Genomic DNA, 22478 nt, shown 5'->3' with positions numbered 1-22478 from the left:
TAATTCTTCCAATCCAAGAGCACGGAATATCTTTCCATTTCTTTGCATCTTCTTCAATTTCTTTCAGAAATGTTTTATAGTTTTCGGTGTACAGATCTTTCACCTCTTTGGTTAAGTTTATTCCTAGGTATTTTATTATTTTTGTTGCAGTTGTAAATGGGATGGTATTCTTAACTTCTCTTTCTGCTACTTCGTTGTTAGTGTACAGAAATGCAACTGATTTTTGTATGTTGATTTTGTATCCTGCAACTTTACCATATTCGTTTATTACTTCTAAAAGTTTTCTGGTGGATTCTTTAGGGTTTTCTATATATAAAATCATGTCATCTGCAAATAGTGACAGTTTCACTTCTTCCTTTCCAATTTGGATCCCTTTTATTTCTTTCTCTTGCCTGATTGCTCTGGCTAGGACTTCCAGTACTATGTTAAATAGGAGTGGTGACAGTGGGCATCCTTGTTTGGTTCCTGTTCTTAGAGGGATAGCTTTCAGTTTTTCACCATTGAGGATGATATTAGCTGTGGGTTTCTCATATATGGTCTTTATTATGTTGAGGTACTTTCCTTTTATCCCCATTTTATTCAGAGTTTTTATCATAAATGGATGCTGTATCTTGTCAAATGCTTTCTCTGCATCTATTGAGATGATCATGTGATTTTTGTTCTTCATTTTATTAATGTGGTGTATTACGTTGATTGATTTGCGAATGTTAAACCATCCCTGCATACCTGGAATAAATCCCACTTGATCATGGTGTATAATCTTTTTAACGTATTGTTGTATGCGATTTGCTAGTATTTTGTTGAGGATTTTCGCATCAATGTTCATCAGTGATATTGGCCTGTAATTTTCTTTTTTTGTGTTGTCCTTGTCTGGTTTTGGTATCAGGGTAATGTCAGCTTCGTAGAATGAGTTAGGGAGCTTCCCCCACTCCTCAATTTTTTGGAAGAGTTTGAGAAGGATAGGTATTAAGTTTTCTTTGAATGTTTGGTAGAATTCACCAGGGAAGCCGTCTGGTCCTGGACTTTTATTTTTGGGGAGGTTTTTGATTACTGTTTCGATCTCCTTACTGGTGATTGGTCTATTCAAATTCTCTACTTCTTCTTGATCCAGTTTTGGAAGGTTGTATGATTCTAAGAATTTATCCATTTCTTCCAGATTGTCGAATTGGTTGGCATATAGCCTTTCATAGTATTCTCTTATAGTCTTTTGTATTTCTGAGGTGTCTGTTGTAACCTCTCCTCTTTCATTTCTGATTTTACTTATTTGTGCCTTCTCTCTTTTTTCTTGGTGAGTCTAGCTAAAGGTTTGTCAATTTTGTTGATCTTTTCAAAGAACCAGCTCTTGGTTTTATTAATTTTTTCTATTGTTTTTGGTCTCTATTTCATTAATTTCTGCTCTGATTTTTATTATTTCCCTTCTTCTACTGATTTTGGGCTTTGTTTGTTCTTCTTTTTCCAGTTCCTTTAGGTGCATTGTTAGATTGTTTATTTGAGATTTTTCTTGTTTGTTGAGATAGGCCTGTATCGCTATAAACTTCCCTCTTAGAACCGCTTTTGCTGTATCCCATAAATTCTGGCATGTCGTATTTTCATTTTCATTTGTCTCCAGGTATTTTTTGATTTCTTCTTTGATTTCTTCGTTAACGCAGTCGTTGTTCAGTAGCTTTTTGTTTAATCTCCATGTATTTGTGCCTTTTCTGATTTTCTTCCTATAGTTGATTTCTAGTTTCATACCGTTGTGGTCAGAAAAGATGCTTGGTATTATTTCAATCTTAAATTTATGGAGACTTGTTTTGTGGCCTAATATGTGATCAATCCTGGAGAATGTTCCATGTGCATTTGAAAAGAACGTGTATTCTTCGGTTTTTGGATGGAATGCTCTGTATATATCTACTAGGTCCCTCTGTTCTAGTGTGTCGTTTAAGGCCAGTGTTTCCTTATTGATCTTCTGTTTGGATGATCTATCCGTTGGTGTAAGTGGAGTGTTACAGTCCCCTACTATTATTGTGTTACTGTCTATTTCTGTTTTTATGTCTGTTAATAATTGCTTTATATATTTAGGTGCACCTACATTGGGTGCGTAGATATTTAAGCATATGGTTTTTAGTCATTCTGGTTTTCCGTTCTGTGGAAAATACTTATAATTTGCCCATTTTTCTATTAGGTTTTTCTCTTGCTGATTATAGTACAAGAAGTTCTTTATATATTCTAGATATTATTCCCTTGTCAGGTTGAGATGTTGGAAATAACTTAGTCTCGTCATTTGTTAATTCTCGTCTTTGGTGTCCTTCATGGAATAGAAATCTAAGTTTCCCCCTAATTGTTTGCATTTTTTTAGATCTTGTTCTTCTATCAGTTTTATAGTTTTACCATTTACTTTTAGGTCTTTAATTTAATCGGAATTTATTTTCGGATATTGTATGAAGCATGAATCCAACTTTTTCTCCAGCTAGTCATTAGGGTGAAAGTGTTAACAAAACCTCTTCTCTCTCCCTATGGGAAAATGATCTTGGGTTTACCTTCTCCTTAGCAGTACTTCCTTGGAAATCTACTGGGTTAACATAAATATGAAATGCCAGCTGTTTACCCAGCAACATTTTTTTATTGCAAAAGAAAGAGCACAGGCTTTGAGACTTCTCTTAGCAAAGTACAACTGGTAACCAAGCTTGTTCCTCTTTGCAAAGACCTGGAATTTACCTTCAGGGATTTTTACAAGATAGTGGTTTCTGTGTGACGTGAGGCTTACCTAACGACGATGGCTCTCCTCTACATGCTGTATTTACTATGCTGTATCGTTCTGTGAAGCTAAGTGACCTTGGTGCCAAGTTACATCCTTTTGGGTCTTGTAAATGTGAATGTCTGTTGGGCGTGCAGAGTAGGACTGTAGTCAGTTTTTCTAACACCGTCTACTAAAAAATCCGTATTTCCCCCCATTTCATTACATACCAAGTTCCCATAAACATGAAACTGTTTGGGGCTCTCCATTCTGTTTTGTTGATACATGTCAGTTCCCTTCCCAGTACAACACTGTCCCCATTAATATAACTTTGTGGTGTCTTAATATGTGATAGGTGAATCGATTTTGTCCTGCTTTGTACTTAGCTATTGGTGGGTTTTTATTCTTCTGTATAAATTTTAGTATCAGTCTGTCAGGTTCCGTAAAACTAGCTGCTGAGGTTTTGATTGGAATTCCATTGAACTTATGCATTAATTTAGAGAGAATTGACATATTTACAAGGTCAGATTATCCCATTTATGAACATAATTTGTCTCTCCATTTATTCAGGACATTGGGTTTATTTTTTGGAGGGCTGATTCCTACGTACTTTATAATTTTTGTTGCTATTGAAAATGGTATCCTGTTATTTCTGGTAAAGAGAAATACATTGAATTTGGTATGTTGATTTTGTATTTTCAGCTTTGATGAATGCTTATTCCAATATTATTGATTCTTTTGGGTTGTCTACGTAAATGTAAATGCAAATAATGATAGTTTTATCTGTTTCTTTTCAGTCCTTTATACTTTTCATTCCCTTTGTTTTGGTCAGTTTGCCAGTTTATATTTGACAGTAGCTGTGGTAGAGGGCATTTTTATCTTATTTCTACTTCAGAGTCTAAAGTTGCTCTGTTAAATGTGATGTTTGCTGTGAGTTTTATGCTGGTCTTTATCAAAAGAACTTCCCTTTTATTGCTAGTTTAAATCTGCATTTGTTTAGATGGTCTTTTGGTTTTTCACCTTTAGTAATAGTAATATGATGAATAACGTTGATTTTCTGATATTGTACCATTCTTGCATTCTTACTTGATATTTTTTTGATGAAATAATTTATCAAATACGTACATATAAATGAGTGTAGTGGGTAATTAGTATAAAAGTGAGGTAGCATGCAGAAATCTAACTGTATATATTTAAGGTGGTATTGCCACTGATGAGGTGTCCCAGGAAAAGATAAACTGAAAAAAAGGCACTGGATCATAGTCTGGCTTTGGTTTCTCTGAGAATTTCCAAGAGTCTTTTCTGGAAAAGTCATTGGGCAAGGCTCTGAGCAAATCTTGGGAAACTTAGGGTTATCTACAGTAGTGTATTTTGAAAAGTGTGCCAGTTACTAGAACTGTATATCTGCCTATAACACGGTCAGGGAGAGTGGGTTGTTTAGGTTTTTCCGCTTTTAAGCTCCCTGTGGCCGTTCTTCAGCTCTTAGGAGTAGATCAAAGCATAACACTTGTGTGTTCTCAAATGATCCAGGGAGCAGGGCTTGAAGGAAAGAGCAAGGACTTCACCAGCACATGGTCTAGCAAACCAAGTTCAGCTAATAATCTAGGCCAGGCTCACCCAGGCTTATCAGATTAAAAATATGGTGTAACAGAAGTCATGTTGAAGGCAGCCCCAATATGTCTCTTGAGTCATTCTGCACAAGTCTGAACAGATTGCTATCTTTGTTTTGGTACCCGTTTTCCTGCTGTGTGTGTGTGTGTGTTTTATCTCCGTCTTACATAATAAAGATTTTCCTAAGGTTTCTGCTGAACTTTGGTTGCCTGCTTATGTTTTAGAATAAGAGACTGAACAGCTGATTCAAGACCTTGAGCAGGCAGATGGGGCCTATCTGTGACCTTTGTGTTAAAGCTAGTCTGGGGGGCATGATATAGGATTTGCTAATATTTCCCTGAATTAAACTCTTCATCCAGTCTCAAACAGAGTGACCCACCAAATTTACAAAATGGTCAGGAAAACAGACCAGAAAGCACCTTCACTGTAGATGGGCAAATCCAGTGAGAGAGTGGAGGACAGGTGGAAAGCTGCATGTGTTCAGTTTCTTCTTCCAAACTCACCAATCAGCTAGCTCATTCCTCCCCTGAGAATCGGTTAGTAAGGAGAGGGAGAGAATGAGGGAGAAAGGCACCAGAGTGTTGTTCTAGAGAAATACTTCCATGTGGAAACATGGAGTAGGGAATTATGTTAGATTGAATAGTATGTTAGATTGAATTTATATTTTAAATTTGTCTTTATATTTGCTTATGTTTTTGGTCTCTTCACTGTTTCTAAGAGGAATATAAATCTCCAGTTGTTGATAGCTTCTCATGGTTTTTTTTTTTTTTTTAATTTTATTTATTTGTTTTTTCCCCCAAAGCCCTAGTAGATAGTTGTATGTCATAGCTGCACATCCTTCTAGTTGCTGTATGTGGGACGCGGCCTCGGCATGCCGGAGAAGCGGTGCGTCGGTGCGCGCCCGGGATCCGAACCTGGGCCGCCAGCAGCAGAGCACGCGCACTTAACCGCTAAGCCACGGGGCCGGCCCATCTCATGGTTTTATCAGTTGTTATTTCATATATTTATGCCACCTTATTACAAGTTTTGTACTTATGATGCTTTCTGTTTCTTTTTTTTATAGATCAAATTTTCTTTGGCAGGTTTGAAAGCTATACATTCTATTTTTATTTTTGTTGTGGTTATTTCTAAACTTAGTTATCTTTATTTTTCTCTACCAGTGTTTAAAGTTATCAGTATTGGAGTCTTGGCATGCTGTCATCCTCCTTGCTTTCTCCTCCAGACATTTCTCCCTGTTGTTTCCCTGCCCCTATTCCTTCACCACTGTTGGTATCACTTGAAATTTTTATTCTAGATTATTAGGATTAATTTATTATTTTTAATATTTGCTTAGTTGAACAAATAACTTGTCTGAAGTTATTTTTCCTTATTTCCTATATATGTTTTATCCATTCATTTACATTTTTAACTATCAAACTAGTACCATCACGTGGTTTTAAAAAGTCAAATTGTGATTAAAAAATATAAGAAAATAAAGTAGTCCCTTGCCTTACTCCAGAGTCCTGATCCCCAAAGCAATCATGTTTAACTTTTTTTGCTATTCTGTTTTTACCTTCTTCTTTCTTTTTTTTTTAAGCCATTTGACTTTTTTTATTACTCAAAAGTCATCATTTTTTTAATTTAGTTTTCTGACTCTGTGCTTGTGCCTTCAACACTTTCACAATGATTTTCTGCCCCTCAATAAGGAAAGCATGCTTGATCCTGTCATGGACACACATGGAACCTCCATAGGCCCTGCTGACATGTTTTTTCCTTTTAGACAATCTGATAAGAACTTTAGGTCTCACAGCACGAACTCCTCAGAGTCGGCCTGCATACACGCCACATGCGGATGTTGGTGCTTTCCCAACTTTCTTGGTATAAAGGTAAACAATTCCATTACCAGGGGTTCCGGACAGCCTAAGAGGGTGTATTGTAGAATAGCCTACGATGGTATGTCAAATGCTGGACCATTCTGAATGCCTCTAGACACCATCCCCGGAAGAGGAAAAAGGATACCTTCTTATTTCTAAATAATGTGCTCATCCTGCTATTTCTTGACTTACCAATTTCAAAGGTTATCTATTGACCTCTGTCCTCTTCCCCCAAGTGGAGGATTTGACTGCCTTACACTACTATCTCACACTTCTTCTTACCCTATCTTCCCAGTATACTAATATTTTACTCTTAGTTAAATCAATGAAAACATTTGTATCATTGTGACCATGTAAATATTATTTCTTTCCTCCTTATTTTTCATTTCTTATATAACTTTCTGGTTTTCCTGGCATTAACATTTCCTTGCTTTCTCATTTGCCTAGTTTCTGTGTACTGTACCTGGCTACAGGGAGTGGTGCCTGATGATTTCAAGTGCTGGGCCTTTCAAGGGTTCTACGGTATAAACAGCCTTAGTTGTTGTCAGAAGTGTACCCTGTCTTAGGTGTAATTCCATCCCCTCTGCTTAGTCAGTTACCTCACATCCATTTGCTTTCTGACTTCTGAAGATCTCATCCATTGTTGTCTTCTCTTTTATGCTTTATCCTCGTTTAATACCTCTCACTCTTTTATTGTCATATTTGGGGAGATTTTGAGGGGAAAGGGGATAAATGTGAATTATCAGTCTCTTGTATTTAACTAGAAGCCAAACTGGTTTTCTGCAACAATGTTTTATATACTCTGGAGAGAGTTGTCCATAGTGCTGCCCAAACACCTCCCCTTGTTCTGTCTTGAACTGGCCCGCACCAAAACAACTCTTGTTGAGGTCACCAGTGACTACTACATTGCTATCCAGTGAACAGTTCTCAGTCTTAATTCTACTTGACCTGTAGTGGCACAGTTGATCACTTCCTCCTGCTTGAAAATCTTTTTTCCCTTGGCTTCCAGGACAGCATACTCTCCTAGTTTCCCTGCAATATCATTGACCTCTTCTTTTCAGCCTTCATTGCTGGTTTCTCCTCATATCCCCTACCTCTAAATGTTGGAGGGCCCCAGGGTTTAGACTTTGGATCTCTATACTCACTTCCTTGATCTCATCCAGTCTGGTGGCTTATAGTACCTTATGTTCTTGTTTCCAAAATTTGTATCTTCAGGCCTCTCATCTTATATCTGAATTTCAAAATCATATATCCACCTGCCACTTTGACATCTCCACTTGGTGTCTCAAGTTTAGTAAGCTTAAAAATCCTGACCTTTACTTCCAAACCTGTTTCTCCTCCATTCTCTTCCCTGTGTCAGTAAAAGGCAACTACATCTTTCCATTTGTTAAGGCCAAAACCTTTGGAATCTTTTCTCATTTTCATTCACACCCCACATATATCAGGAAATCCTGTTTGTAGTAACTTCAGAATATATTCAGCATTTGACCACTTACCATCTCCACTGCCTCCTCCTTGGTCTAAGCCACATCATTGCTTGCCTGGATTATTATAATAGCCTTATGACTTATTTCTCTGCTTCTGCCTTTACCTCACCAGACCTATAGTCTGTTGTCAAGACAGTAACGGAGTGATCCTTTTTTAAAAATCTAAGTGATAACACAACACTTCTCAGCTAAAAAACCCTCCAGTGGCTTCCCATTTGACTCAGTAAAAACTCAGAGTCCTTACAGAAGTCTGCAAGGTGTTATGTCATCTGACCCTTTTCTACTCTTCACCTTCTATTTTCCTTACAGGAGTCACATTGGCTTCCTTGCACTTACTTGAATATTCCAGGCATGCTCCCACCTTATGACCTTTGCACATAGTTTCTCTTTTGTCTGGAGCGCTCTTCTCTCAGACATCCTCATGGCCCTCTCCTGTACCTTTCTGGTCATTGCCCAAGAATCATCTTCTGAATGAGCTCATTCATGTCACCCTGTTTTAAACTGCAATTTCTTCCTTTTTCCCTGTGCATTCCCTTATCCTTCTCTGCTTTTTCCTTTTTTTTTTTTTCCTTTGTAGCATATATTGCTTTATGTCCTCCTGCATCCCCGCACTTGAAAGAGTACCTGGCATATTTTAGGCATTCATTATACAGTGGGTAAATCATAGTAGTTATCTTTTCCTAATACTCTCATTAATGTAAAAAAGTTTCACTCTAAAAAGATCATATGGCTGTCATTATAAAATTAACACTAACAATAATAAATTATGACATTGGTACAAGATAAATTAATGGCTTAAATTCATAACTACTAGCTACAGTATGCAGTATTTCCCTAGATATTCATAACGCACCAATGTTTTGTTGCTTACACTATTAGAAGACTTAAATACGTAGAAAGAAATGTCAAACTGTGTGCCGTTGATCGTTTAAATTTTGCAGTTTAAATTTCGTTGATTTTAAAATTCAATCCAGCAGACTAAAGAAGTTTTAGTTTAAAGCCAGTACAGTAAGCTTCAGTTGGAAAGTAAGCCCCACAGAAAAGGCTATAGCATACCTTTTAAATGGCAAATTAGAATTGATGCTTTAATTGCCCCAGCAACTTCATTTTATTTATTCTATTTGCAATACATTTGCTTCCAGGATCTGTGGATCTTTGGATTCATCTTTTTAATCAATTCTGAAAATTTCACAACAGTTATCTCCATTCTCTCTGGTTTTTTGGGGACTCAAATTAGACATATGTTTGACTTTCTTCTGTCCTCCCTATCTTTGTCTCTCCTATTTCCCATCTCTTTGTCTCTCTGCTGTACTCTGGGTAATTTTTTCATGTATATTTGCATGTTTACTCTTCAGCTATTTCTAATTTACCATTTTACTCATTCACTGAGCTTTCTTTAAATTTCCAAATTTTAATTTTAATTATAATTAATGGTATTTCAATAATTATATCTAGAAGTTCTGTCTTTTTTTTTCAATCTGCCTGTTCATTATTGATAATTTATTGTGCCTTTTATTTAAGAATGCCAGGTTAACGTCTACAAGAATTCCAATATCTGCACACCTTGGAAGTTAAAATGTTGTTTGTGCTGACTCTCACACATAGTGTCTGGCCTCTTCAGGTTTATGGTGACCTTTATGAGCTCACTGCTTGTTAATCTGTGAGTCTGCAGGCCAAAATTGAGGAAAGCTTGACTCCACAGAGGATTCACTTCTGCCTCTTCTGGTAGTATGGAAGCATCATCATTCTGGGACCACTTCAGTCCTCCCTAGAAGGACTTGAGTAAGAATGTGAGACCAGGATCAGCTCCTCACTATTCTCTACATATCAGCTCAAAGCTCAGAATCCTGACAGCTAAGTTGCTATGGGCATCTACCTTCAGGACACTTGTACCCCTCCCTTCTGCCTGCAGGTTCCCAGCTCACCAGTTTTGATTGATTTTGCCTTCCCTCCTACTTCCTGAGACCAGCAGTACTTTAAGGAATGTATCCCAGCCAGGGTCTTACTTGTTCAGCAGGAGAATCTCCCATGTAGCCCACCACAATGCCAAAAGTAGAAGTTCCCTCCAGTTTCTAGACTCATAGCCAATTATTTCAAATTTTACATTGTGGAAAATTAATGTCTGTTGTTTGTTTCTTTGAGACGTTTTGTTTTTTTAACAATATTTACTTTATAAAAACTACTCCTTAGGGGTCGGCCCGGTGGTGTAGTGATTAAGTTTGCATGCGCTGCTTTGGTGGCCTGGGGTTCATGGGTTCGGATCCTGGGCACGGACCTACATACCACCCATGAACCCATGCTGTGGTGGCATCCCACATACAAAATAGGGGAAGATTGGCACAGATGTTAGCTCATCGACAGTCTTCCTCAAGCAAAAAAAGAGGAAGATTGGCAACAGATGTTAGCTCAGAGCCAATCTTCCTCACCAAAACCAAAAACAACTAATCCTTAGTTTGAAATTAACTGGGAAACTCAACATCCTTAATGTGATATGAGGAGAAATCCGGAATGAAGAAAGGATATTAACACCAGAAAGTAGAAAAGGCATAATTTCTGTTAATAAACTTAATAAACCAGCAAGCATGTATATTTCATCTTGTTTTTCTCATTTGCCACAGATCTTCACAGGTCCTTAAAACAGACATTTGGAAACTTCTGCTTTAAGATTTAGGAAGATTCCTAAGTGCCTTCTGACTCATCAGAGAAAAAAGCAGATACATTTATAATAGTGTAGTTTTATGAATTTTTTGTAGTCTATGGCAATATTCTTTGAAAATTGTTCATCCATATATGGTACATGGCAACTAAACTCATAAATTGATTGGAAAAACTCACTCAACTATTATATTAATGATTAAACATATAATACTTTACTGTTTTTCCATTTGCATTTGAAAACATTTTTGAAAGCCAACCAAAATTAATCTCTTAATATGAATAGTTACATTTTCCATTTGAAGCTTAATATTCATTAAATTCAAAATAATATCTTCGCTGAGTTGTTGAGAGGCTACCGTGTATTAAGTACTTAGCAGAGAACCTGGCATGTAGTAAGAGTTCTTGTTAAAAGTGATAAGCACTTGTTACTAACCGTGTTATTAAGATTTGAATAACACGGTTATTCAGTTTTGAATCAGGAGCTGTCTTTAAGGACTAAACAGTGCCCTTTAGGACCCCGTATATTCTCAAGTAGCAGCCTATGAGAAGAGTGGGAAATTATCTCTCCCTGTTCCTAGCACGGCTACTGAGGGACAAGAGGAAAAGTTATCATTCAGGAGTAAGCAATCAAGATTCGACAGTGTTGGGCATAGAACTGCCACACACACAAACACATATGCGATGACATCATGTAGGACTTGTAGTCTGAACATGTGGCATATCAGTTTAAGTGTGTATTGTGAACAGGGGCCTCCACATTTTGGTATTAAAAAAAGCTCCACGCTGGGATATAGTAACCATCAGAGACATTTTTGGGAAATGAACATGGCCTCCAACACACCTTTTTAATTTCTTCCAGACCTTGAAGCAGATGAAGGAAATGTGCTATTGATACCTTTTACTTTTCCACATTATTTGTGTTTGTTTTTGTTGTTGTTTTATACAACCCTTTGCCTTGTCATGAAGAAAGTTATGTTTAGTTTTGTCTTGTTCTCTAGTAATGTTTGGTAGTAGCTGGAGTCCAAAAGCCATTTGCATTTATTTTTATTGCCTTTTACCCATAAACATTTTTCTGTGTATATATTTTTTTGCAGTACTAATGGAGTTCCCTTTTAGTTTCACATTTCTCCTTAGAGAATATTTAAAAATATTAAAAATATTTTTATTTTTAATAAAATAATTCTTTTTAATAAATTTTAATAAAATAATTCTCCTTAAAAATATTTCAAAAATAATTTATTCTAGTGAAGTCAGTAATAGAGGTCTGTGTAGCATATAATCCTTGAAACTAGGCTGTTGTGTCTGCTAATTGACCACCAATATTCACTCTCATAATTTAAAAGTGGAACTCCCACCTTTTAATTGACTACACAGCTGCTCAACTAGGGTCTTCATTATCTAGCCTCCTCCTTTGTGGTTAAGTTGTAGCCAATGAGACATAAGTGGAAGTGATGCATGTGACTTCTGGATCGTGCCTTTAAAAGTACTGGGGCATGCATTTCTTGTCTCCCATTCCTTCTGTGGGGTGTGGAAGTAAGAGTGAGTGTTCAGTCATTTCAGACTCCAAGATGGAAGTTGTGTGTTAAGGATGGCAAAGCAGCCATGCCAGCCCTGGACCACCCACCTTTACTGTAGTTTAAGAGCAAAATAAACTTTTATCATGTTAAGCCACTGTATTTTGGGTCTCTTGTTAAATCAACTTAGTCTTTACTAAAACTAATAGAGGGATAGATGAGCTTATGAACACAAAAGGGTTAGACTTGGTGAGGAGTGGGAAGTGGATGGAAGTCTTAGGGGAAATTGCTCATTCTGCATAAAGGCCTCAGGAAGGAACATCTGTACAATGCTAAAGATTATTCCTTGGGGAAAGGTCATTGCACCTAATGAGTTGGCTATTTGACCTTGGACAAGTCCCTTAAATTTTCTCTGACCTTAAAATGAAAAGATTGAAGAAGTTGATCTTTCAAGGATCCTTTCTAGTTCTGTCCTTCTGTAAATGTATATTGTTCTAGAAAAGACTGGAGAGTGGTGAGGAAAAGCTTCAAACATTTAGTGCCTGAATTGACCCCTCAGAGATGCATAATAGTATGTGTATTAACAGCAGGAGCACTTGTTATGGAGTCCAGTAGTACAGCTCTATTCTGTCTCTGCTTGCAAACTGGTTCTTAACTGACTTCATTTCTTTTTGTTGAACCTTGCCAAAAGCAAGGGGTGCGGTAGCCAACACAAACTTGCATTCTGACCTTTTCTAAACCACTTCCCTCAGAGCTACAGGCTTGATAATCTGCTTTCCAAATTAAAACAGGTGACACTTTTCCCAGTGTATTTGGGAAGGATCACCAGCCTTCCAGCCTGTAATATGTTTCTACCTGCCAATGCCATATATATCCTAGATCTTTGCTATTGTAGCACACCACTTTCAGGGACCAACTTTCTCTTTTAGGGAATACACTGAACCTCTGTAACAAACAGCAGGAAAATACAGTAGCTAAAGCAAGATAAACACTTTTGTCTCATGTAACAGTCCAGAGGTAAGCAAGCAGCCTAGGGCCTGTCAAGCAGCTTTGCTTCACAAGGTAATTCAGGGCCCAGGTTCCTTCTATGTTACTGCTTTGCAATCCTGTATGGGTTGTTCTTGTCGTCATGGTTTAAGCTGGCTCACCACCATCACAACTGAGATTTAGCCTATATGAAAGGAGAAAGAGAGGAAAGAGAGCGCAAGTAGCTTCTCTTTAAGAATTTACCTAATATCTTTGTGGCACAAAGCTTGCCTAATTTTAATGTCTTTGTGGAACAGAAATAGTAAAAAATTTGCAGAAAGTCACAGGTGGTATTGGAAAAAACTGACATTCTGTACAGTTAGCCACTTAATCATCAGATCTCATTAGAGTAATTATTCATTTGGGTAGAGCTTTACTTTTTTCTGCCCTTTCTGATCCTAACATTTAGTTTTGGTTCTCAGAATAGACACGTTCCAAATGGAAATTTAAAATATTGACATGCAGCATTTGCCCTACAAAACAGCCTTATACATCTTACTAGGTTCCCAGTAGTAGTAGTCACCAAATAATACACACATGCTGAACCTATTAATGTATGAAAACCGAATTTGTAACCCAGAGCTATTTACATTTTTCAAGAGATGTCTCCTGATAAAGATAATGCTTCACCCAAGATACTTTTTGTGTCCCTCAGATCGTACAATTTTCCCGTTCTACCTAACCTAAGCAGGTATACCAAACTGACCTGCACCACCAACCATTTCATCCATTTTTTATCCGAGTTCTTTTCTCTCTCCTAAGTTCCCCCTTCTTCTGGACTCAGAGTTGGTCACCTAAGATTAGGCTCTGAAGACCTGGTTGCTAAGAGACAAGACGCTAGTAGGGTGCGGACGCTGCACTGCGACGCCTGGAAGTGACTGCAAGAGGGGGAAGGGGATGGTAAAGGCAAAGCAAGGCGGCTGCTTGCCGCGGCGGCTCGTCCGGCTCCCTCTCGCCCCGCAGGAGCTCGTCGCTCATTGGCTCCGCCGCTGTGGCGCTGGCCCGCGATTGGCAGGGCAGCGTTGGGCCCGGCGCTGCCCCGCCCCCCGGCGCTGGTCCCTCTGCCACTGCCTGCGAGTGGGTGGGGGATGCTTCTGGGGGTGCTGTCGACAGCGTCGCGGGCCGGGTCGTGGGAGCTTCATGGCGCGAGCGCGGGCGGTGCGGGCCGCTGCAGGTGACGGAGGTGCAGCGAGCGGCGCTGCGGCCCTGTGGAGGTGAGCGAGACGCCGAGGGGGGTCGGGTGGCGGCTCTGGGGCGGGAAGGGCTGCGAGGGGCGGTATCGCTGGCCCCCGCGCGTTCCCGCCGCGGCCTCCTCCCACGCGGGCCGGGCCGGGCCGGGCCGGGGTTCCGCTCGCCCAAACGCCTCCGAACGCCCCCACGCGCAGCCCGCGGGCCCTGCCCGCTCCAGATCCCATCAGCACGTTCCGCCCGCTCACCAGCTGAGGGAGCCCCAGCGTCAGCCCGCCCGGCCGCGCCCCGGGTCTGCCCCGCGTCTTCCCACGGCTTCGCCCCGCTGCCCGGCGCCTTTGTCCCCCTCGCCGCTCGCTCCGCGCCCCGAAAGTTCCTGCCCCTACGGGAGAGGCCGGGAGACCGCGAAGGTCTGGGGTGCCCTGAGGACGCGCCGCGCAGTGAGCCTCTGGGCTGAAGGTTTGCAGGGCTTTGATGTATTCATCCTGGCGGGCCGATGTGCTTCTCCTTCCTCCTTCACGATGAAAGCCAAATGCCTCCGTTCTCATTTGTGGTCAGGAAGCCTGGGCTCGAGGCGTCACCCCTGGTGGGATGTCACCTCCCACCCTGTGATGCCAAAGGCATTTGACCTGCCCTACCGGCCCTCCTAGCTTCCCATCTTACCACTGCCGAGGGAAAAATAAACTCTGTCTACAAGAGCCTTTTTCTATTTGGGGGGAAAAAAAAAAAATCAGACGCCAATCGTGGACCTCGATTTGGTCTTAATTAATTAATTAATTAGATTGGTCTTCTTAATACATTTAAATAAACCAAAATTGTGGGAATGGGGGAGGGGACGTGACGTGTGTTCTTAAAAAGTGTAATGTATTAAACAAATAGAATTTTTATTTATGGTAAATAAGACGTTTCACATTAAACATTAACTTTTTAAAAAAATATTTTATCATGAATGAGTAGATTTAGTAGTAATTTGAGCTTCAAACTTTTTCTTACTGTCAGAGTTTTTGATAAGTTTATTTTTTTTTCCAGAATGGGGTGCACTGTGACAGCTATTCCGAGGGAATTTTTGTGTTATTAAGGATTATCTGTCAATGCTGTGCCTTTCATACTTAACGTTCAGACTCTAAGGGATGCTTTCTTGAACTTTCGTTTTACTGGAATTAATACTGGGTAGTCTTCCCTTGCTTGATATGATTCAATTGTGTAAAGAAAATGTCAACAGAAAAAAATTTTTTCACATCTAGATGATTTAAATAATTCTTAAACATGTATAAGTGAGTATCATATTTGAAATATACATACAAGTTTTAAAGTATTTGATCTGGACAGTATTTGTGATTAGCTAACAGGTGCCTGCCTGCATATTGTAGGCCACAATAAATATTTTAGAAATTTTATTATTTTTTTATTTTTATTTATTTATTTTTTTGAGGACGATCAGCCCTGAGCTAACTATCTGTGCTAATCCTCCTCTTCTTGCTGAGGAAGACCAGCTCTGAGCTAACATCTATTGCCAATCCTCCTCCTTTTTTTCTTTCCCCCAAAGCCCCAGTATATAGTTGTATGTCATAGTTGCACATCCTTCTAGTTGCTGTATGTGGGACGCGGCCTCAGCATGGCCTGACAAGCGGTGCGACGGTGTGCGCCCGGTATCCGAACCCCGGGCTGCCAATAGCTGAGCGCGTGCACTTAACCGCTAAGCCATGGGGCCAGCCCCCTATTTTAGAAATTTTAAATGAATCTTTTAAGTGAAGAAAAAACAACACCCAGGTCCTTGCCCTGAATTCTGTTTTAGACTTTATACTGAGGTCTAAACAAATTATAATAAAATACCTCGTGCCCTACCATACGTCTCAAATTGTGTGGTATGAAAAGTGTTGATGTGCTAGGCACACAAGTAGAGAACAGTGAAGTTCTGTAAAATCTGTTTTCGACTGGACTCAAGGCCAGTGTTTTATAGTTATTAAGTTCTTGGAAATTTTTTATGCCAATGGTAGCCAAAATAGAAAGGGGAAAAAATAGTAGTAGTAATAAAATAGTAATAAATTATTTTTTGAACACTGTTTGTATGCCAAGTAGTGTGCTGGGTGCTTTATGTATATTATTATTTAATCTTTATAGTAACCCAAAGGTAAGTATTATTTTCCTTATATTATAGCTGAGACAATTGAAACTATGGGTTGTACTGCTGGAAGTGGTAAAGCTGGATAAGAATCTAGGTCTGACTTTCTACTCATTTTGTTGAGAGCATACTTCACTGGAAAGTTGCTGTCTCTCCTTTTCATTGTCACATTTATCTTCATGAATCTGTTTAATCTGAGGATCTCTGGAATGGTAATGTTACTACTACAAATATATAGTCCTTACTGTGTGCCAGGTAGCACTGTCCAGATATCCTCAAAAGTATGTGGGCTAGCTACTATAATTCTTTGTTTTACAGATGAGGAAATTGAGGCATAGCGATAAGTAATCTGAACCAGATAATACCCTAAGTGTTAGAACCCAGAGGAAAATTTGGGCAGTCTGGCTCCAGAGTCTATACTCTTATCCTCAACACGATTCTGGCCCATCAACAAGGTACCTCTCTGGTTGCTAAGAAGCTATGATTTTAGAGTGCTTAGGGTTTTTCTTTTTAACATACTTTTTTTTGTGTGAGGAAGATCATCCCTGAGCTAACATCCATGCCAATCCTCCTCTCTTTTTGCTGAGGAAGACAGGCTCTGAGCTAACATCTATTGCCAATCCTCCTCCTTTTCTTCCCCTTTTTCTCCCCAAGGCCCCAGCAGATAGTTGTACATCATAGTTGCACATCCTTCTAGTTGTTGTATGTGGGACGCCACCTCAGCATGGCCAGACAAGTAGTGCATACGTGCGCACCTGGGTCCAAACCCAGGCTGCCAGTAGCAGAGCACGCGCACTTAACCGCTAAGCCACGGGGCCGGCCCCTCTTTGTTTTTTTTTAATGTTCATGCAGAAGCGTATAGGATAATTTCATGATGTCTACCACCTGATGTCCTATACCAGTGTTTTATGTAAACAATTACGTAGTACTAATCATAGTTAACATTTACTGAGAGCTTCTGTATTCCAACTCCCCATTCCAGCATTTAAACATCTCACGTAATCCTCAGCACGGTCCTAGGAGATAATGCTGTTATTTTATGCTTCATGACATTTGTGAGGCACTTTTATTGTCTTCAAAGTGATTTCACAAAATAATCCCTTTGATTCTCTCTACACTGTCAGTCAGAGGTATTACCATCACTTAATTTTATTGCCGAAGTAATGGTATTACCATCACCTAATTTTATTGCTGAAGTTCAGATAACTTGCCTTGACTAGCATGTGTGGGGTTAAAACTCAACCCAGAGCTTCAGACTCCTGTATACACTACTTTTTCCACTGTACTTGTCTGTCAGTGAACCTTTGCCTTATACTTCTTGTCCTAAAATAGGTAATATTTTTCCATAAGAACAGCTTATATTTGCCTTATACTTCTTGTCCTAAAATAGGTAATATTTTTCCATAAGAACAGCTTATATTCCCAACCCAGAATTCAACATTAATTAAATCGTAGATATGACTAGTCATAAATCTTTATCATTATTTTCGTCTATAAATGTATATTCTGGGCCGGCCCCGTGTCTTAGTGGTTAAGTGCGCGTGCTCTGCTGCTGGCGGCCGGGGTTCGGATCCTGGGCGTGCACCGATGCACCGCTTCTCCGGCCATGCTGAGGCCGCGTCCCACATGCAGCAACTAGAAGGATGTGCAGCTATGACATACAACTATCTACTGGGGCTTTGGGGGGGAAAAAATAAATAAATAAATCTTTTAAAAAAATAAAAATAAAAAAATAAATGTATGTTCTAACTTCAGATATGGTGCCTGGCACATAGTGGGTGCTCAGTAAGTGTTTGAATAAAATAAGAAATGTCTCATATACATTAATACAAAAAAGTTTCTTAAAATTATTATTATTTTTTTTTTGGTGAGGAAGATTGGCCCCATGCTAACATCTGCTGCCAATCTTCCTCCTTTTGCTGAGGAAGATTGTCCCGGAGCTAACATCTGTGCCACCCTTCCTCTATTTTGTATGTAGCACACTGCCACAGCATGGCTTGATGAGTGGTGTGTAGTCCACGCCCAGGATCCAAACCGGTGAACCCTGGGCTGCCTAAGTGGAGCACATGAACTTAACCACTACGCCACTGGGCCGGTTCTATTCTTTTTATAGAATTTTAGAGTTTTATAAATTTATATAATGTTATAAACCAATGTTGCCACAATAAAAAAAAGGGGAAAAAATTGTTTCATCGTATCATAACTAACTTCAAAATGTGTTAGACTCTGTCTCTCTCCACCCTAAGGCATCATTCCCAACCTGCTAGCTCCCCTTTACTGTACCTCTTGTATGTAATGGAAAAAGCATGGATTTGAGAGTCGGTTTTACCTGGGTTTGAATCCTTGCTCTGCCTCTTGTTATCTCTGTGGCCTTGTACAAATTACTTATCTTCTTCATCTTGTAATATTGGGGAGAGCACCTATCTTGTAGGGATGTGGTGAGAATTTATTGAAATAACTTACGTAAAAGATTTAGCACAGTTCCAGGCTCCTAGTAAATACTCAGTAAATAACACCTATTTATCTGTCCCTCCTCTTCCCCTCCATGGCTGTTCTCTGCTTTGGCTCTCAGCGAATGATATTAAAATTGTCTACTAGTATCCCTCACCAGACTATAAACTCCTTGAGGACGGGGACTATGCCATATTTATCTTTGTATCCCTGACGCTTGGCTCATAGTTGGGACTCACTAAATGTTTGTTGAACTCCATTCATTTGGGAAGCCACTTAAGGCTTTTTTCTTCATGATCCTATTGCCTGAAGATCTTGGACACCCTTGGTCACTGGATATGTAACTCAAGAGCTCCTGGATTGAACTAGAGGATGTGATGGGAAGAGAGATGGGTGGGGAGCCAGGTGAAGAAGCAAGAGAAGCCTCCCTTCTGCAGGTGTGAGTATGTATGTTTAGGTGTGTGGAGGTGCCTTGGCTTTTTATATATGAGTGTCAGCGTGTGTATAAGGATTAAACCTTATCAGGCCAATTGTGACATTGCCTCTGAAGGCAAGGAAGAAGAGAAGAACTTTCCAAAAGTTGTTTCAAACATATAAAAATAATACTAATTACAGTTGTTGATATAATATTCCTGCCATTCATAACTAATAATCACATGGCACAATAATGATGATTATACTTATCCTAAAATGTGAGATTAACTGGGTTTTAAATTTCGTTTGATTACCTCAGTAAAAATTAAGTATGTTCAGCCTTCATTATTTGTAGCATGGATATTCATGCACAGAAAAATAAAAGAAATATTGCTTAGGACTAGAATGAAATTATAATTCTTTTTAACCAGCTATTTTTTTTACGGTTTAATTCCACCTTCCATGAATTTGTAGTAAAAGTATAAATCAGGCACACTTAAGGATTTTTTTTAGGAAGATAAATTGTTTTTTTTGTTTTTTTTTTTTAATTTTATTTATTCAGTTTTTTCCCCCCAAAGCCCCAGTAGATAGTTGTATGTCATAGGTTCACATCCTTCTAGTTGCTGTACGTGGGACTCGGCCTCGCGTTGGACGGAGAAGTGGTGCCTCGGGGCGCTCCCGGGATCCGAACCCGGGCCGCCAGCATCAGAGCGCGCGCACTTAACCGCTAAGCCACGGAGCCGGCCCTAGGAAGATAAATTGTATTCAACTTTTTTCCCCAACATTTTATTATGAAAAATCTTAACCATACAGCAAAGTCAAAAGAGTTTTATAATTAGGGCCCACCTGGTGGCGCAGCGCGTAAGTGCGCACGCTCCACTTTGGCGGCCCAGGGTTCACAGGTTCGGATCGGGGCGCCCACCGACGCACTGCTTGTCAAGCCATGCTGTGGCAGCGTCCCATATAAAGTAGAGGACAATGGGCATGGATCTTATCCCAGGGCCAATCTTCCTCAGCAAAAAAGAGGAGGATTGGCATCGGATGTTAGCTCAGGGCTGATCTTACTCGCAAAAAAAAGAATTTATAATGAACACCCATATACCTACCACTTAGATTCTACCATTAATATTTTATTATACTTTTTAATCACATATTTATCCATCTGTTCATCCTTCTATCCGTCCATCCACTAATCTGTAATATTCAAATGCTATTATATTTGAAGAGATTTGAGCTGTATATTCTGTGTTCATTTTAGATCAGTTTCATTTTTCCTCTACATAGTAGCAGATAATTCTTAGGAATGTGTTATAACTGATTTATAATGTTCTGAAAACATTTGGATTTCAGATGTGAATAAATATATTTGTCTTCTTTATCTTTAGTTCCAAAAGATGAGTCGTGGCTATTCAGAAAACAACAATTTCCTGAACAATAACAACCAAATGGTGTTGGACATGATCCTTTATCCATTAATCGGAATCCAGCAGACCATCAACTGGGAAACTGTGGCAAGGCTTGTTCCTGGATTAACACCCAAAGAGGTAAATAACAGTCCCTCAGGTATCTCTTGAAAAAATAAGAAAGTGATCAATTTAAAGGAACAACTACTAACAGAGAGAAAAATATTTCAGTTTACTTGTTCATATGCATGTATAGATACTGAATGTGCCTATGATATGATTTGACTAGATACAAACTATATAAATTATATAATATATTAACCCACCTGGTATGTTAAAATTCAACCTTATCTTACATGTTTACAGTAACTGAAAATTCACTAATAATATCTTAAACAATAGAGGCATTCTTGTAAAATTATGGGTAGATAAAATTTTTGTAAATGAGATTATATGTTATTAAATCCCTAATGCTATGTTTCTCAAACTTGAGTAATATACAAAACTTTTTTTTTTTTTTTTTGGTGAGAAAGACTAGCCCTGAGCTAACAGCTGTTGCCAATCCTCCTCTTTTTGCTGAGGAAGATTGGCCCTGGGCTAACATCCATGCCCATCTTCCTCTACTTTATATGGGACGCTGCCACAGCATGGCTCGACAAGCGGTGCGTCAGTCTGCGCCTGGGATCCAAACCTGCAAACCCCGGGCCGCCGAAGTGGAGCGCTCGAACTTAACCACTGTGCCACCAGGCCAGCCCGTATACAGATCTTTCTAAGGAAAAAACTTGAAATCTCCCAATGGTGACTTAAATTATTTTTATTTTAATGTGATTTAAATGTGCACTAACAATACTAGGTGTAAATACACCTATTTGACCAGAAACCAAATTTGCATATTACAGACACAAGTGAAAACTAAAACCAACACAATTCAAACTAATAATGCTTATTTAATGTGATAAGTAATAGTGTTTTGCTGAAATTGCTGATTATAACACAAATATTGTGCCATCTATTGTGGCACAGAATTTTTTGCATTCGGCCTGTACTGCCATGTGCCTTTCAAAGCCTTCATTCTTTCTCTACGTTTCTCTCTTTAACCTACTACGAAACCTTACGTTGCACTGTGACGTTCCTTGCTTCTCTCAACACTAATGCATCTCTCCTCTACCACCTCCCTTCCCTTTTTATCCTTTTTTAAAATTAGCCTTGGACAATTAAAATACTTCTTGGTACCAACTTAATTCTAAACAGAAAAGCAAATAGACACTGAAATATTCTGTCATCCTGATGATCTGATGATTTATATTAATGGTATCCTCAGAATCAAAACTTAAAATCTAAAAACTCTTGTAGGGAACTCTTAGATTTCTGGCAGTTCATCCATGAACCCTAGTTTGAGAAACACTGACTTCAGAATTTTTGCTGTTAAAAGGAATCCTCAAGTGAGTGAATCATCTCAGAGTTCTAGCAGTAGAAATGGCATTAATGATTTTCCCTAGTGGGTTTTAAGCGTATTTACCACTGCCTGGCCCAACTCAATAAATTCTTGTGGAATCCGTGAATGAACCAAGTTTCACCCTCATCTTTTACAGCTGAGAATACCAGTACCCACAAAGATTGCTTGCCCTCTGTTATGTTATAGGTCTTTGTGAAACGATGAGGGAACTTATTTTTTAGTGTATATTATCACTCCCTAATTTATACTTTTTCACCTTTTGGATTTTTACATTAGGTTTTAAAACAGGGAAAACCTGTGAATTCAACTCTTTTTCCAACTTTTATTGTGAAAGTTTTCAAACATATAGAAAAGTTGAAAGAATAGCATAGCACCCCTATATGCTGTATATAGGTTGATCAATTCTAGGTATTTGCTTGATCTCTTTATGTAATTTTTTTTCTGTGACATTTAAAAGGAAGTCTCAGACATCATGATAATTTACCCGATATGCTGCAGCATACATCTCCTTAAAATAAGGACATTATTACATAACCATAGTACCATGATCAAACCTAAGAAAATTTACAATAGCTCCAT

At 39.0% G+C, this 22478-nt stretch overlaps 1 protein-coding gene and 1 pseudogene across 4 annotated transcripts in view; one reads left to right on the top strand and one right to left on the bottom strand.

The window, feature by feature from the left end:
* Positions 1 to 5863: 5863 nt before the first annotated feature.
* LOC101407090 (large ribosomal subunit protein eL34 pseudogene) lies at positions 5864 to 6280 on the bottom strand (annotated as a pseudogene).
* Positions 6281 to 13949: 7669 nt separating this feature from the next.
* The window catches only part of SANBR (SANT and BTB domain regulator of CSR), a 67550-nt gene continuing 59021 nt past the window's right edge, over positions 13950 to 22478 (top strand). The window contains exons 1-4 of one of the 4 annotated variants that reach the window (XM_087436705.1): positions 13961 to 14079; positions 16494 to 16630; positions 18939 to 19063; positions 20426 to 20584. In XM_087436705.1, coding sequence (XP_087292831.1) covers positions 19004 to 19063; positions 20426 to 20584 — 219 coding nt within the window. In that variant the 5' untranslated portion in view covers positions 13961 to 14079; positions 16494 to 16630; positions 18939 to 19003. Of the gene's footprint in view, positions 14080 to 16493; positions 16631 to 18938; positions 19064 to 20425; positions 20585 to 22478 lie in introns of all 4 variants that reach the window. The other 3 variants (XM_087436706.1, XM_087436707.1, XM_004435653.3) reach the window with 3 other exon arrangements.

Source organism: Ceratotherium simum, chromosome 11 (assembly GCF_057802395.1).
Source record: "Ceratotherium simum simum isolate JZ-2026a chromosome 11, ASM5780239v1, whole genome shotgun sequence".
Lineage (NCBI taxonomy): Eukaryota > Metazoa > Chordata > Mammalia > Perissodactyla > Rhinocerotidae > Ceratotherium > Ceratotherium simum.
The sequence above is the reverse complement of the archived record's forward strand: the minus strand, read 5'-3'. Positions and strand labels throughout refer to the sequence as shown.